We start from the raw sequence: 14,529 nt of genomic DNA, 5'->3' as shown, positions 1-14,529 counted from the left end.
TCAACACATAGTCCCCAAGCTGATTTCAAACCATACTAGATCCTGCTTAGCTTTGCACATGTGCTAGCGGTTTTTATTGCTACATCTCTAGGAGGTAATGCCAGTTGTTTCTAGGCTCTGAATTATATCAGTGTTTGATGAATAGCCACATTCCACCCCCACCCCCCATTTACTATGGACCAGATGGGCAAAATCTTACTATAGGAGTAACATACTTGAATGTCTTTATAATGGATGCCTGTTGCCTCTAGTTAGAGTATCTGCTTTGCTTTCATTCTGAGTGATGGTCCACTTATGGCTACAACAGAATAGGTGTTTAGTGACAAACTACCCCCAAGTCAGTGTGTTTACATTACGTCTATTGACTAATTATTTTTTCTTTTTTAAAGGAACATAATTTTAAGCACTGAGAAAGTAATATTTCCACTATACAGTACTTGCTAAAATGGTCACTAAGGTCAGGCTGACAGAAATACAGAATGCTTTATGAAATTTGTTAGTCATCCTTGTGCTGGGGCCATGCTAATCTTCTGTGTATTTTTCCAATTTTTCTATAGATTACTTGCATTATAAAATGTAAGACATGTTTGATTGGTTGCTTAACTACTACACTTGTTTAAAAGATGTGAAACTGCAGATACAAATAGTATTTTCTGGAAAAAAGTCATTGTTCCTTGTGTGTGACACAAAGGGTGGTTTTGCAGGATGGGGCCTTCTTGGTAGTGGTGCTGAGACTTTAGAATTCTCTCCCTGGGGAGATGCACCTTGCTGCTTTTTTGATGGCATACAGATTCCAAGTTAAAACTATCCTGTTTAAAAGCCATTTATGAGAAAGTTATTAAGTTGTGGGCAAACATATCAGAAAACACAGCGATTCTTCCAAGCAGCTCTTTATTTGTAAGCTGGAACAGAACTGAACTGAGAAGCTCAGTCAGCCTGCTTATATAGAGCTCCAGAACAATGTAAATGTTGCCATTTTCTAAAACTATCCAATCACTGAACGTCACATTCGATCCTTCATTTGCATACAAACTATCCAATCACTGAACGTCACTTTCGATCCTTCATTTGCATAACTATCTACAGTATCCCCCTGCTGGCCCAGGGTGAGAACTTCAATACATAACAGTTATTTAAAAATTAAGTTGTATGTTGCTGCTGTTTTGTATTTGCTATATGGACTTACTGTCACCTGTTAGAATTTTATTTCTTGGAGGTTATTGCTTACTTATTCTCAACTATCTTGTGGATATTTTGTGATCAAAAGGAAAGATATAAATATTCCACAAAAACAAATAAATGCTTAGGCTGTGCAAACTTTTGTCACAGCAGCTGAAGTCCATAGATACAATGCAAAATTGTTTTACAGTTCTGTTTATTGTATTGCTGCAAAGTGGGGGAAGGTACAAAAGAACAAATAACACAGTGATTGTCCTACAGTTCTTATGCAGTCCTAGCCATATTCCTGTTTGAATCAAGATAAGTATCAGACATGTGAAATGATGTAATTCATTTGTAGGAAGACATTCCATCTCAAAACCACGCCCTCCAGTTGTAGTTGTACGCCATGTGAGCCACCACAATATTCACCTTAGTTGGGACTTGGAAGAACAACGAAAAGGTCCTCAGGAACAATGGTTAAAATTTTCAGTTGAAGAAGAGGACACAAAGTTGCATAAATATGGTCTAATTTATACGTAAGTGAAGTTGTGCTGCCCCCTACAAAATAATTTGAAAGCTTGGATAACAAGGCTGACATACTTAACATAAATCAGTGGTTCTGAAAATGGTCTTTGTGGTTGTAGGTGTAACAAGAGTATATCAATACTTCCATGCATTGCAGACTCTTCCCCTAAACCTGTACATCTCAGTGGAGCAAGTACCACTCAAATGACTTGAAAGGGGAAGGTTCTATAAACATGGAATCAATTCATTGATGGGTCTGATTTGTTGCTGTTGGATCCCGAGTGTGGACCACATGACCCTTCTTCACCCAGTAGTTCTCTTGTTGCTTTTTATGGCTAAAGCATAACTCCTTCACTGTTTTACTCTTGTTTCTTTTCTTTTAACTTTATGATTTAATTTGTAAAAGGTTTTCTTAATTGTTGAAAAAGTCAGTACATTAAAGGATAAAATTGATCTTCCTCTTGATTTTCGACAAAAAATAGTTTTATTATCAGTTACATTGAGCATTTGGAGAGGTGGTTTATGTGTTGTAAAAGTAAAATAAATAAATTGACTGCAGTGCTACATAAGTTACCAGTGGTCCCCTGACTGCTCTGAGGTTTGCTCTGAGACATCATACGTTCTGTTGTCATCAGAAAATTTCTATGTAGAGTTTGTCACTAGGTGGCAGAATTAGACTGTTTGAATACTACCTATTTCATCATATGTCAAGCTACATATCTTATACTATAAACAATACTTTAAAATTTAAAGCATTCTGAGCGTTCTAGGAAACAATCTCTTTACAATGTCAGACAGCTTAGAAGGATTTTTGCTTTTTAGTGAAAGCAGTAGCACATGGCAAAGTAATGGTAATTCTGATAGACATTTTTTGGTATTCCAAATATTATATGAAGACATTAAATTAAAATATTCAAACCTGAACTTTTGCCCTTGAAAAATGTGCTGGGAGTATATATTTGATGACATTTATGTAGATGTTCTAGTTCTTGTTTTTGAAGACCTGAAGTCCTTGGGTGATATCCAGCATAAGTCATACTCAGAGTAGACCAATTGAAATGGTAGATTTCACAGAGTCTACTCTGAGTATGACAGATATTGGCTATCACCCTTTCTTTCCTTTTGGGTACAGCTTAGGTATTCATGTAGGCTTGAGAAAACTTTGGATTTGTATGTGTAGTTAGGGCAAATGAATTTGCAGATGGATTCACAGTGACACAACAATAATGTGTATTTAAAAAGAACAATTTTGGCACATATTTCCTATCTAAGTGGATGGGTTTTTCCCCCAGTGACCTTCATACATTCACAGTAACAGGTGTTTGGTAGTCGGTTTTTAGTACCATTTGTATTTTTAACTTTATTTTTAGAGTTAGTCTTGTATAAACAAAACATTTGAAAATGATTAAAAAATTTTTTTTGGGGGGGAATAACATTACTCTGTTTTAGGGGCTATGCTCAACAGCATGTGGTGGAAGGTCTTGAACCTAGAACAACCTACAGATTTCGACTTAAAGTGACAGATCCTTCAGGGGAGTCTGCTTACAGTACACCTGTTTGTGTAACAACAACGAGTAAGTTGGCAATTCATTGTTAATTCTAAGTATGCACAATATAAATTTGATTTCTACCCAATAAAAATAGCTATTAAATGGAAAGCAGAAGTTTATTAAGTAAATTTAACACAGCACTGCTCTCAATTATGCATTTTTATGCAGTATCTTTTTTGGGATACATTTTAGACCTTTTGCATTTGCTATTTCTCACTGTTATCTAAAGTGGGGGAAAACCCTTATCTTAAAATGTTTGCTTGCTTTTTTGATGTTGTCTTCTCGCTATTCAGTCCTTGGCTGCCCAAATTAAAAAACAGGAAAAGAAACCTCATCAGTTTCATAAAGTCTCCATGTTCTTTAATGAATTGAGCTAGGCATCCAGACAGTATTGATTATTTAGGAATTTCATCTGCAAAAATATTCTCTGTGGTGATCCCACAATGAATCACTACATCTGGGTGGCTAGCTAAAATCCAGCCATTAGGAACAACATGTACCACTTTGTGTCCTTTTGAAGATACATATCTAGTAAGAAGCGTGCTTCTTGGCAGCAGAACTGCTTGTCCTGGGAGTTAAGAAAGGAGTGTTGTATATTCCATGCACCTCTCCACACTCCCTGAGTTGGGAGTAAATTATCCTGTTGAAATTAATAGACTTCTGTATTGTATCAAATAGGTTCACAGCCAAAAGCTTGCAACTGATTCACCATTGTGCTCTAGCCCATGGTGAGATACCTAGAACATTTTAGTGAAAGTATGGCTGAATCCCTTTGCCATAGCTTCCTATGTAACCACCAGAAGCCATTAGACGTTAGCATCTTAATATAACATGCTCACATTTGTTCAAAGGCCGCCATTCCTGAATTAAAACCTTGTTCTGAAAACGGTGTGAGTTTTTGGGGCGGGGGGGGGGATCTGGGGAATAATCCTATGCAAATTAGGGTAAACATTTCAGTTTGCATTGGAAAAAAATATGATACCTAGAGAGTGATCTAATTGAGCATGCTTATTTTACTTACATTCAGTTAACAAAACAAAACACTTTGAATGTACAAAGCTTGCCAAATATTGTATCAGCAATTGGCATCCATTTGTTGTTACTAATGCGTTTATGAAATGGAAAATTTTCCTCAGGAAAAGAAAGCATTGGAAAGAATTCTGCCCGTCATTATCTAAAAATATGTGTTTGGCACGTTCATAGTTCATTTTAATATTGCACTTCACATAATGTTTGCTTTCTAAATAGCATAATGGATTTGGATAACAATCTGAATTGTAAAACCAGGATTTTCCTATACAATGCACAGCTTTATTATATGTAAATATCCAAATCCATTCATATTCATATTTCATAGCTTCGTTGTTTTAATGTGCATGTTAGGAATATGCACATTAAAACAAAATGTCTCTTTTGGTTTAGCATTTGCATTCAGCTGGAAAAAGCCTTCATAAATCAGAATGCAAGTACTTTGAAAAAGGGTGTGATGCTGCTTCTTTTTTTTCTCAGGTAAAATACAAGAAAGTCCTGTTTAAATGAGGCGTGCAATTTTAATCAATTGGTCCCTAAAATAGAAAGACAAACAGCTGCTGCCTGTTAATTGGAGAATGTCTTCACCAATGAGTTCATCATTTATTCAGTTTTCAATAGAGCCTTCAGTTCCATAAATAAAATTCTTATAGCCACCTTAGAATACATTGCTCTGTTCATCTGCAACCCAATACCTTTTTATGAAGGATTTATTTCAGAAGACAAAAGCATGACCTTCACCTATCCAGATTCCTTTTGTTTATCCAGTAATCACATTTATTGTGTGGACACAATTTTAATGAGTAACTCTGTCAACCTTAAGCTTCTTGTCTGAAAGTTTTATGTCCTGCATATATATTTTAATATAACTTCAAAGAGAGAATGATTGTACATTTTAAATTGTTTCTCTTAGCTTTTGGTTCTTTTAATTATTTGCTCCTACACACCCAAAGAATTGTTTTTGAGAACTGCCATAGAGGTAAACTATGGTCAATATGGGAGCAGCATGTCCTTAATAGAAAAGGTCTCCTCAAAGACATAATAAAGGGCTATAAACATAAATGGAAAAATTGAGATAAAAGCATACACCTATTTTGTCCAAATGCATTATTCATACAACAACCCCAATATTATTATCCACTCCATATTGCAGATGGTGGGGAAGGCATTAGAACTAATGGGTTGCCTAAGCCCTAAAGCTACCTCAGGAGTTTGTGATTGAGGTGAGATTTGAAGCAGGGATTTCCTCACTAATACCTTTTGCTACTCCCCCCCTTTTTTTTGCAATGCAGAGACTCAACAGTGTGCACAATATTTTAGATGTTGTCATTATTCATGAGTGTTTATTTGAGAGATGGTGCCCAGGTTTTAAAAATAAATAAACAATCGTCTGGGTTTTTTGTGGTTTTTTTTATAAAAAAAACAGATTTCAAAGTTACCTTTGAAACATTTCATCTTTCTGCTAAACAGTGATAAAAGGTCTATTGTTTAATTTAGGAACCTGGGAGGTGTCCAGATGCTGTTCTGAAAAATGTGAAAGCTAGTTATTTGACAGCATTTTAATAGCTGACAGAGTACCAGCAAAACAATTTTTTATCCATCCTGCTTTCATGCATTGTTTTCTTCAGGTGAACCAATGAGTGGAGACCATCTCCATCGTGCTGTTAGCAGAAATGATGTAGATCAAGTCCTTACTATTCTTAAAGGAAGGTGAGAAATGATTCACCTTTTAAAATCTTCATATCTGAGTAATAATGAGTGAAAGATAATGACAATTGCATGACAAATTGTGCTCTGACTTAAAGTGTCATTTTTCCTGTCACCTAAATATTAATGTTAAGCTTATATGTTAAGCTCAATGTGATAGATTTCTAATTGCAAATTATGCTATTACAGAAATGGGTGCTAATATGTGTGTGTGTGTGTGTGTGTGTGTGTGTGTGTGTAGATATATATAGATGCGCACGCGCGCGCACGCGCGCACACACACACACATATTATAACATTGACCCCTGTGTAAGTAGAAGGCAGGCATTCTATATAACTGACAATTCCCTTTCCTAGTGATACACTAGTGAGAGCCAGTGTGGTGTAGTGGTTAAGAGCGGTAGTCTCATAATCTGGGGAACCGGGTTCGCGTCTCCGCTCCTCCACATGCAGCTGCTGGGTGACCTTGGGCTAGTCACATTTCTTTGAAGTCTCTCACCTCACAGAGTGTGTGTTGTGGGGGAGGAGGGGAAAGGAGAATGTTAGCCGCTTGAGACTCCTTCGGGTAGTGATAAAGCGGGATATCAAATCCAAACTCTTCTACTCTATCAGAAAATGCCACTGCAAAAGGTCCTCAATCCTAGGGAATAATTTTTCAGGGAATTTAGAGGTTGATATCAGAAATGGGAGCATAAAAGTACCCTTTCATAGGGAAAAAACATACTGTGCTTCTTGGATCTAAGCCATATAATTCTTTTATGTTATGAAAGGCAGCAATGATCCATGAAGTTGTGTGCTGAGGAGCACTAATCAAGGCAGACTCGGTGCTCTTGTTGTTGGACACTGCAAGGTGAGCAGGAAAGACATGAAGATTACTATATGAGCATTGTGCAGCTGCTGACTGGCCAGTGCATGGTGTAAAATGTGGGCCATGATGTCAGTGGCCCAGTCTACTTGCTTGACAGCAGGTCATAACTGCAGGGTGCTGACCTAGTAGGTTCATACCTTCCTGCCATCTTGCAGTGCCTATAAGTAAGAACACTGTGCCCCCACCTCCTCCATTGGTACACAGTGGTGGCAACTTTAATGGATCCTTACCACTGATGAATAGGCAGAATATGCACCTTGAGAAACATTGGAGAAGAACTGTAGTGATGGAAATGTTTGAAATGATAACGAGTCTACTTTTTTCTTTTTTGAAAAGGCAAGTGGTGGTAGATACACTCAATAAACTAGGATTTACAGCGTTGATGGTGGCTTCACAAAAAGGATATACTAGGTAGTATTGTAATATTTCTTTTACCTTTCTTGTATGAGACTCTGTACAGATCAGAATATTCAGTTATAGTTCTCATTAGTTTTGTGGTTGGGGGGCGTGTGATATGAAGTTGCCATTATCTGCTTGAAATTCAGGGATAGCTGATTGATGACCCATTGTAATATCTAATCGCAAACCAATTTTATCTGGCCCTCCACTGACTACCTAATCCCTCCCCCAGCAAAAAAAATTAAGTAACAAGATTCCTCACTTCAAATTCCTCTCGCTTTCTTTCATATTGTATGCATTATATGTATTTATACATATTATATGTACTGCTACGCCGGGGCATATATGATTCATTACTGTGAATGTTTGACTAGACAGCAACAATTTTATTATGGGGTATTGGAATCACTGACAGAACAGTAGTCTTCAAAACTGCAGAAGGTAGCCACCTCTCCTTTCAGATGTATTAATTTTGGGATCCCTTCCCCAATTCATTCCTTAAATACTATTTTATAGCTACAGGCCTGAAACTGATAATTTATTTAGTGTTCAGAATATGTTCTTTCACATTCATCCTCATAACACCACAGTGCAATGAATAATTATTCTTTGTTTTGTAGACTGAGAGCTAAGACTGAAGAACAGTGACTTGCTCTTGCTCAAAATTACCTAGTTAATTATAAACAAAGTTTGGCTTGAAACCAGGATTTTGTACAGTACTCTAGTCAATGGATCACATCAACTTTATATTCTAGACTGGGATAACTTGCTGCAGCAGTTGCTATTGTTTATAGTTGTATTGACTTACAAGGCAAGCTGTTAGTTGATAAATAATTTCAGTGTGGCATATGAATTTGCACATGGTTTGAAGACAGTGGTCAGTTTGCCACATAACAATTTCTTACTATAGCAGCCATTGAAATTGGCACCCTAACTGAATATTCTTTATATGTCCTGGCAAGCTGCTAGTTGCTGAAAAATAATATAATGCATTGTAAAAGATTGGGAAAGTCTTACGAAATATCTGGAAAACTTAAGCGATGGACAGATAACACTAGTGGGTTTTAAGGGAGCTCTGTAAGAAGCAAAGGGTAATGTCTAAAGAAAAACAGATGAACTAGAATGATTAACGGCACTACAAAATAAGAAATGCGGAATTATTTGCCTTTATTAATACGGAGGATTTGTGGAAAGGTTGAAGGAAGTCACTTTTAAAATATGTGTGATATTAAGTGGAATATTATAGTCTGTCTTGTATTTTGATTTATGTAAACTAATAAAAATTACGCATGAAAAAAAAAAGAAAAATAATATAATGCAAATGTTTTCTATCTAGACTTGCACAGATTTTGGTAGAAAATGGAGCAGATGTAAACCGGAAGAATGCCAGTGGGAAAGACAGGTAATAAATGCAGTACAGTGCCTCATCATATAACATGGCGGATGTTGATATTGTGGACTTAAAAAGTAATTTAAACCTGTGTCCATGGGGGAGGAAATTTCACTGGGATATTTAATGTAAACCTGTGTCCATTTAATGTAAAACTGTGTCCATGGAGGAGGAAATTTCACTGGGATTCTGTCTGCATTGGAGCTTGACATCGTTTCTCTACTACATGGTCTACTACATGGTACTTGATGGTGATGGGAAACACAACATGACATGGATGGAGGAGCAGTAAAATGTGGAACAGCATGGGTGCAACATTTGTGAACAGCAACAAAAAAAGCAGATTAAAATTATTATTTTGTGGGGAGGGATTGGTTTTAGAGCCCATAAACCCTCAATTTTTACCCATGTGTGGTACTTCAATTTTTCCTTGGAATGAATGATAGCCATTAATTTAAATAGCAGAAAGTAAAGGTATGCATTCAGAGGCACACATGGACTAGGCTGAGGCTGATAACTGAAATGAGAAACAAGCTCCTCTCTTCTCAGGTGTTGCTGGCTGCAGCCCATTTATAATGGGAGTGATGGTTGTGACAGCCTCTACTGACACTACTCTGATTTGGGTTCTGTTTCTTGGTTTATTTGTTTTTTTTTACAATCAAACGGTATATATAAGTTTATGAAATAAATATGAAAATAAATTATGAAATTGGTTATAACAGTGTATGAAATCGTAAAAACTGCTCATATATATAGCATGAGATATATTTGCATTTCCATTATTTAGTGGATTGTACTTTTGCTATTCTGTGAAGCTTGTTAAAATTTGTTTTAGTTGTTTGTTTCCTTAAATACCACTTTTGTATGCAAAGGGCTATTGTGCTCTTTCCTAAATATTCAGTCTGTTTAGTGCATGCAACACTCTTACTGACCAGGAAGGACTTTAAAGTAGTAAAGTAAGCCAATAAATACATATAATTTTGGACAACCAGTCAAATTAGCAAGTGAACCGTGTTCATCAGCCAGCAGAATGAACTTCTGCTCAATGGGACTTCCTTTTTCTCTCCTTCAAACAAATGCAGATAGAAGTCCCGTTTTTGACCTTCCGCTTTCAGCCTGAGAAGGTCAGGGACTCGGCAAGCAGGGATGGGGTTATAGGGAGTATGGTTGGCATACACCCTATCCAGGCAGAATGTCCAGCCAGGGCTAGTTACTCATTTTATGGCCCAAATCAATAATAGTGTCTGTTGGGTTTCCCCAAGTGTTTAATAAACAACAAGGGTGTTCCGCTCTGTTTTTTAAAAAATAATTTCTGACAGAATTAGTTTGATAAATAAAGTTATTTTACTATCTCCTCAAGACACATCCTTATCAGAGCCTTTCCTGGACCACCTCTAGCCTCAACTCGCTGCTGATCAGTTGACATATCACCTACTAATTACTAACTTTTCATTTGCCCGTACTTTGTCTTTCATATCTGTTTTGGCAGTCTAATGTCGATCCTAAACTATTCAGGCAGTTTCTGGTTCTGGCATTTGGTGTGGATTGTACTATGTTGAGAGTACCATGTTGAAAGTATCAGCAGTATATATAAAAGAATCTTCCTGAACACAAAAGTATGGTGATTTTCTAAAAGTAAATGTGTCCAAAGCCTCCAAAAAGGAGTCTAGACAAATCAGAGGAAAATACAGAATTACAACAATTAGATGTCGGCATATGAGCAGCAGCAAGAAATAAGATACAATAACCCATAGAATAACAATACAATTTTTTTATAACTTGGTCTATGAGCCGGTTAATTTCTAGTATTATTTAGATATCTACACAAAATCATGCAAATTTTCTTCCCGATTATATTTTAAGTTAATCTGAAAGGCCTGCTTTTAAAGGTGTTTCATAAGTGGTACTAGATGTCCCTGGTAATGTTGGCTAATGTTCTGTGGTTGGGAAATTGTAAATCTTACACTGAAGTCAATATGTTGTGTCTTCAGTTGATGTCTAGGATTTTGTTCTCTATGGAAATATTAAAATGAAGTAATGTCTCAAAAGATTCAACAGAATCCTCAGTGATACACACTGAACTGCAGATGTTAGCAGTTACTAGGAAAATGTTCTTTTGGTTTTTTCTTTGGCTATTTTTGCTAACCCCAGTTATACATTTCACAAAAGCCCTTATTTTATATATATAAAGGCTTTTTTTACAATTATCAGCCCATTTTGTCCATCTGGACAATTGGATATTGTGTTTTGCTTTTACACTACCATTTCCTTCTAGCACATATACTTTATGTAGGCTTCAGTTTTACTAGTAATATAATAGTGATTATATCAGTGGTCATATAACATAGCAATATACAGTCATAAAATGGTGTTTAACAGAAAATTAACCAACTTAGAAGAGTATTTAGACTAAGGTGTGGCTCACTTAAACAGGACTTAATTTTCAGTTCTAGAATTTGCAAAATAACAATGTTTTATGTTACTTTAATAAGTAGGTGTTTTTTTTTTGTTACCTTAGTTTAATGATAGCTTGTTATGCTGGTCACCTGGACATTGCTAAGTATCTCAGATCCCAAGGAGCTTCTTGGTTATCCAGAGATCTTGGGGGATGTACAGCCATGCACTGGGCTGCTGACGGAGGACATGTCGATGTTATTGAGTGGATGGTCAAGGATGGTTGTCAGGTATGGTGTTTATCTGCATACTTTGAAGCAGTTTATCAGATGTGTACATGCCACTGTATATAGGTGTGCTGTTAATCATTATGGAATGCTGCACCAGTTGTTGCCATAATTTCAAGGTTATGAAGAAATTGCATTACCTGCTTTAAAAAGCTTGTATATAACTTTAATAGTCATTGGTTATTGTATTTGAAACCATCTTGTTTACGTAAGAGGATACTTGGTGAAATAGATTCAAATGACCAAATAAATATATACTAGGATTGAAAAAAAGTACAAATTTTGGTTGAATCCAGTGTGTGCCTGAGTGAAAGACACTTGTGCAATGTGACTTTCCCATCCTGTCCTCCCCACTGTGATCTCATGTGCTCCCCACAAAGCTATCCACTCTGACAAGCTGCTTCTATACTTTTTTTTCTTCATTTACACTGTATTCCTCTGTGCCACATCCTTTTCTAAGGATTTTCCAGCCCTCAGGAGAGGCATTTGAAAGGCACAGAGGACTGCAATGAAGAATGGAGGGCCTTGAGCTTGTTTGGAGGTTCTAGCAGGGGAGCGCAGCTATTGTATACCCTTGACTGAAGAACGGTACACTCCTTCTATCTGGGATGGTTGTCCTCTTCCACCGAGCATGCAGCTTTGGACGCACATGGAGTGGTGAGGGAGGAAGGGGACACCCGCCTAGCCAGCCAGATCAGCCGAATCAACCCTGGCAATCAATGGGGTGACAGATGTCGCAGCCAGATCGCCCTCACATCGAACATACTCTATCTGTTTTCCAAAGTTTGGTGAATTCTGATCGTGTGACCCATTTGTTCTCGGTAGATAAAGGCAAACTTTCCCCTGTTGTCGAAGTCACCAACAAGATGATCCCTGAAATAATTTTTAAAAACCAGGAAAAGGAAGTTCAATTGAATATATACATTATTGGATTGTATCCAGTACTGTTTTTCATGGGCAGAGTGGGCTTCTTCTCATACAACAGGACTCTACCTCCCTATCTCTACCCCCCTGCAGCTTCCTGTATACCCTCAAAATCTGCTCTGGAGTGTTGGGAACCCTCTGGGACAGAATTTTAGGGTATTGGGGAACTGCAGTCGAGTAAAGTGAGTGGAAGTCTGCTTGTACAATACTTGATTCCACACAGTGTATTGGAAGAACTAATAACTTAGGAATTATAATACAGAATGAACATCAAATATTATGTTAGGGTCAATTTGAAAAAAACACAAACACACAAATTATAAGTGCAACACCTGCAAATGTAACAGGGAAATAAATGTAAATTGTAAGTTAAAAATATGGAATGAATGGGCATTATCTTGACCAATAAAGCTACCACTGCTGTTGCTATTACTTTACTTCTATCAGCAGCATGCTGTGCACTCTGCAGATAACAGTAATGACACCCTCCTTGCCAAGAAGTGTTCAATCAAAATAAAATGGAGAGGATGAAACTGAAAAGCAAAGCTGTATTAAGGCCAGCGAGTCTGTAAAATAAGACTGAATTTGGTTACCTGGCGGAAGAAGGCCCTGACAATGTCAAGTGGACTAGGAATGATTTTATGGAAGGAACAGATTTTGAAGTGGGAGAATGAATTGGGCTGTTATATAGAAAGGGCTAAGGAGGCTGCTCCAGGCATGGAGAACTGCACAGCATGAGAAATAAATTGCTGGAACAAGCAGGAAAGATTGATGCTGAAGATAGGTAATAAGCTCAGCAAGTATTCAACAGAACAGAAATCTTGTCAATTTTCATTTAATTCATGTTTCAAGTATCAGAAGAACATCCTTTCTTTGACAGATTGATCCTAAAGACACAGGCTTGGAGTGGACTCCGCTGATGAGACTATGTGCAATAACAGGAAAAGCAGATGTGGCCACAACTTTACTAGACGCTGGAGCTGATGTGAATGCAAAAGATAAGGATGGCAAGACACCTCTCATGGTATGCTCTGCTGCTAAGCAGTGTGCTGGGATATTTTGGAATACACTTTGCAACCTCATGGAAAAGTGCTGTGTGAGAAGCAACCCCAAATCCAGAGTTCTCATTTTTGTACACTTTCCCCCAATATTTTTGTAGTGCACTAGAGTTTATATACACTGTACATGGTGGTTTTTGTGGTGCAAGTTTCCAATTAAAAAAACAACTGTGTAAAAAGCATATGTTAGTGAGACGTGTGCACAAAAATGCTTTATATTAAGGAAAATTGCTGGCAAACGTGTATATTAGGTTAAATGCACCAAAATGTACACAAATTTTCACAGATAGATGCAAAAATGAGGTGAACTGAAGACTGGAAAAAACAAGAAACTGAAATCAACAGGTTCATCCACTCCTGCCACCAATACAATGTGGGGCTGCACTAGACTTGCTGCTAGTGGTCTGCACAACAGTCCATGGAACTGCACTAATACATACATACTCAAACTTTTGTCTGCTCTTAGAAAGGTCTTTTGAACTTACTTGTATACTATAGAATGAGGCAGCTAGATGCTTTGCTCTCAAAGATATGTAATGTATGAAACTGAGTTATTAATCCTGCCTGTCTCAGGTTGTGTTGGTATAATTTGGGTTTGGGTGTGAAGCTTGTTTACCTGGTTGTCTGTTTACCTGAGAACTACCTGCTCATTCCACTAGTTTTCTTCTGCAATATGAAACATTTTGATATGGTGGTGTGTCAAGAGGTCTACTTAAGAAAGGCTTCTAGGTACTAGTGCTCCATAATGTTCCCTGCCCCATGGAATATATTTACTGTTATGGAAAGCCTTTCTTGCACAGATGGCAAGTCCTTTTTCGTTCACTACTAATTTGCGCACAGAATGCAGTGGCTGTGCTAGAAGCCTTTTCACCTGTATTGGGATGACAGGAGGATTTGCAAAGTAACACTTCACTTCCCCTTTGATTTCTCTTATTAAGGCACTTTATCTCACAATCTCTTTCCTGGTTTGGTGCATGAAATGAAGTACGTAGTCTGAGCAAATTCAAATGTTTCTTTAATAGGATGAGCCCTCTTATTCCTTCATACTTGGAAATTCATCTTTCTGAAGTACTGCATTTGTATTTGTAGATTCTATAAAGATCAAAATGCTCTGTTAACATTTTCATTCCAGTCAGCACACACAGAGAGCGAGCAAGTACTTCTCTACCTTTACAAACAGGTGTTTGGGATGGTATTTTAATGATCTGTAGAAGCAGGTGTATTATCACCAAGCTCT

The 14,529-nt window shown here is 37.3% G+C and overlaps 1 protein-coding gene across 6 annotated transcripts in view; it reads left to right on the top strand.

Annotated features, from left to right (window-relative positions):
* The window catches only part of FANK1 (fibronectin type III and ankyrin repeat domains 1), a 33,378-nt gene that overhangs the window by 10,776 nt on the left and 8,073 nt on the right, over positions 1-14,529 (top strand). For all 6 annotated transcript variants that reach the window (XR_014564943.1, XR_014564944.1, XM_083741475.1 and 3 more), the window contains exons 2-8: positions 1,520-1,697; positions 3,136-3,260; positions 5,894-5,975; positions 7,177-7,251; positions 8,576-8,641; positions 11,148-11,313; positions 13,115-13,258. Coding sequence is in view for 4 of the 6 variants with exons in the window: in XM_083741475.1 (XP_083597601.1) it covers positions 1,520-1,697; positions 3,136-3,260; positions 5,894-5,975; positions 7,177-7,251; positions 8,576-8,641; positions 11,148-11,313; positions 13,115-13,258 (836 nt within the window). In the remaining 2 variants the exon portion in view is untranslated. The remainder of the gene's footprint in view (positions 1-1,519; positions 1,698-3,135; positions 3,261-5,893; positions 5,976-7,176; positions 7,252-8,575; positions 8,642-11,147; positions 11,314-13,114; positions 13,259-14,529) is intronic.

This window comes from Podarcis gaigeae (assembly GCF_964106915.1).
Source record: "Podarcis gaigeae genome assembly, chromosome: 5".
Taxonomy (NCBI): domain Eukaryota; kingdom Metazoa; phylum Chordata; class Lepidosauria; order Squamata; family Lacertidae; genus Podarcis; species Podarcis gaigeae.
Note: the sequence above shows the minus strand (reverse complement) of the source record. Positions and strands in the feature narration are given on the sequence as shown.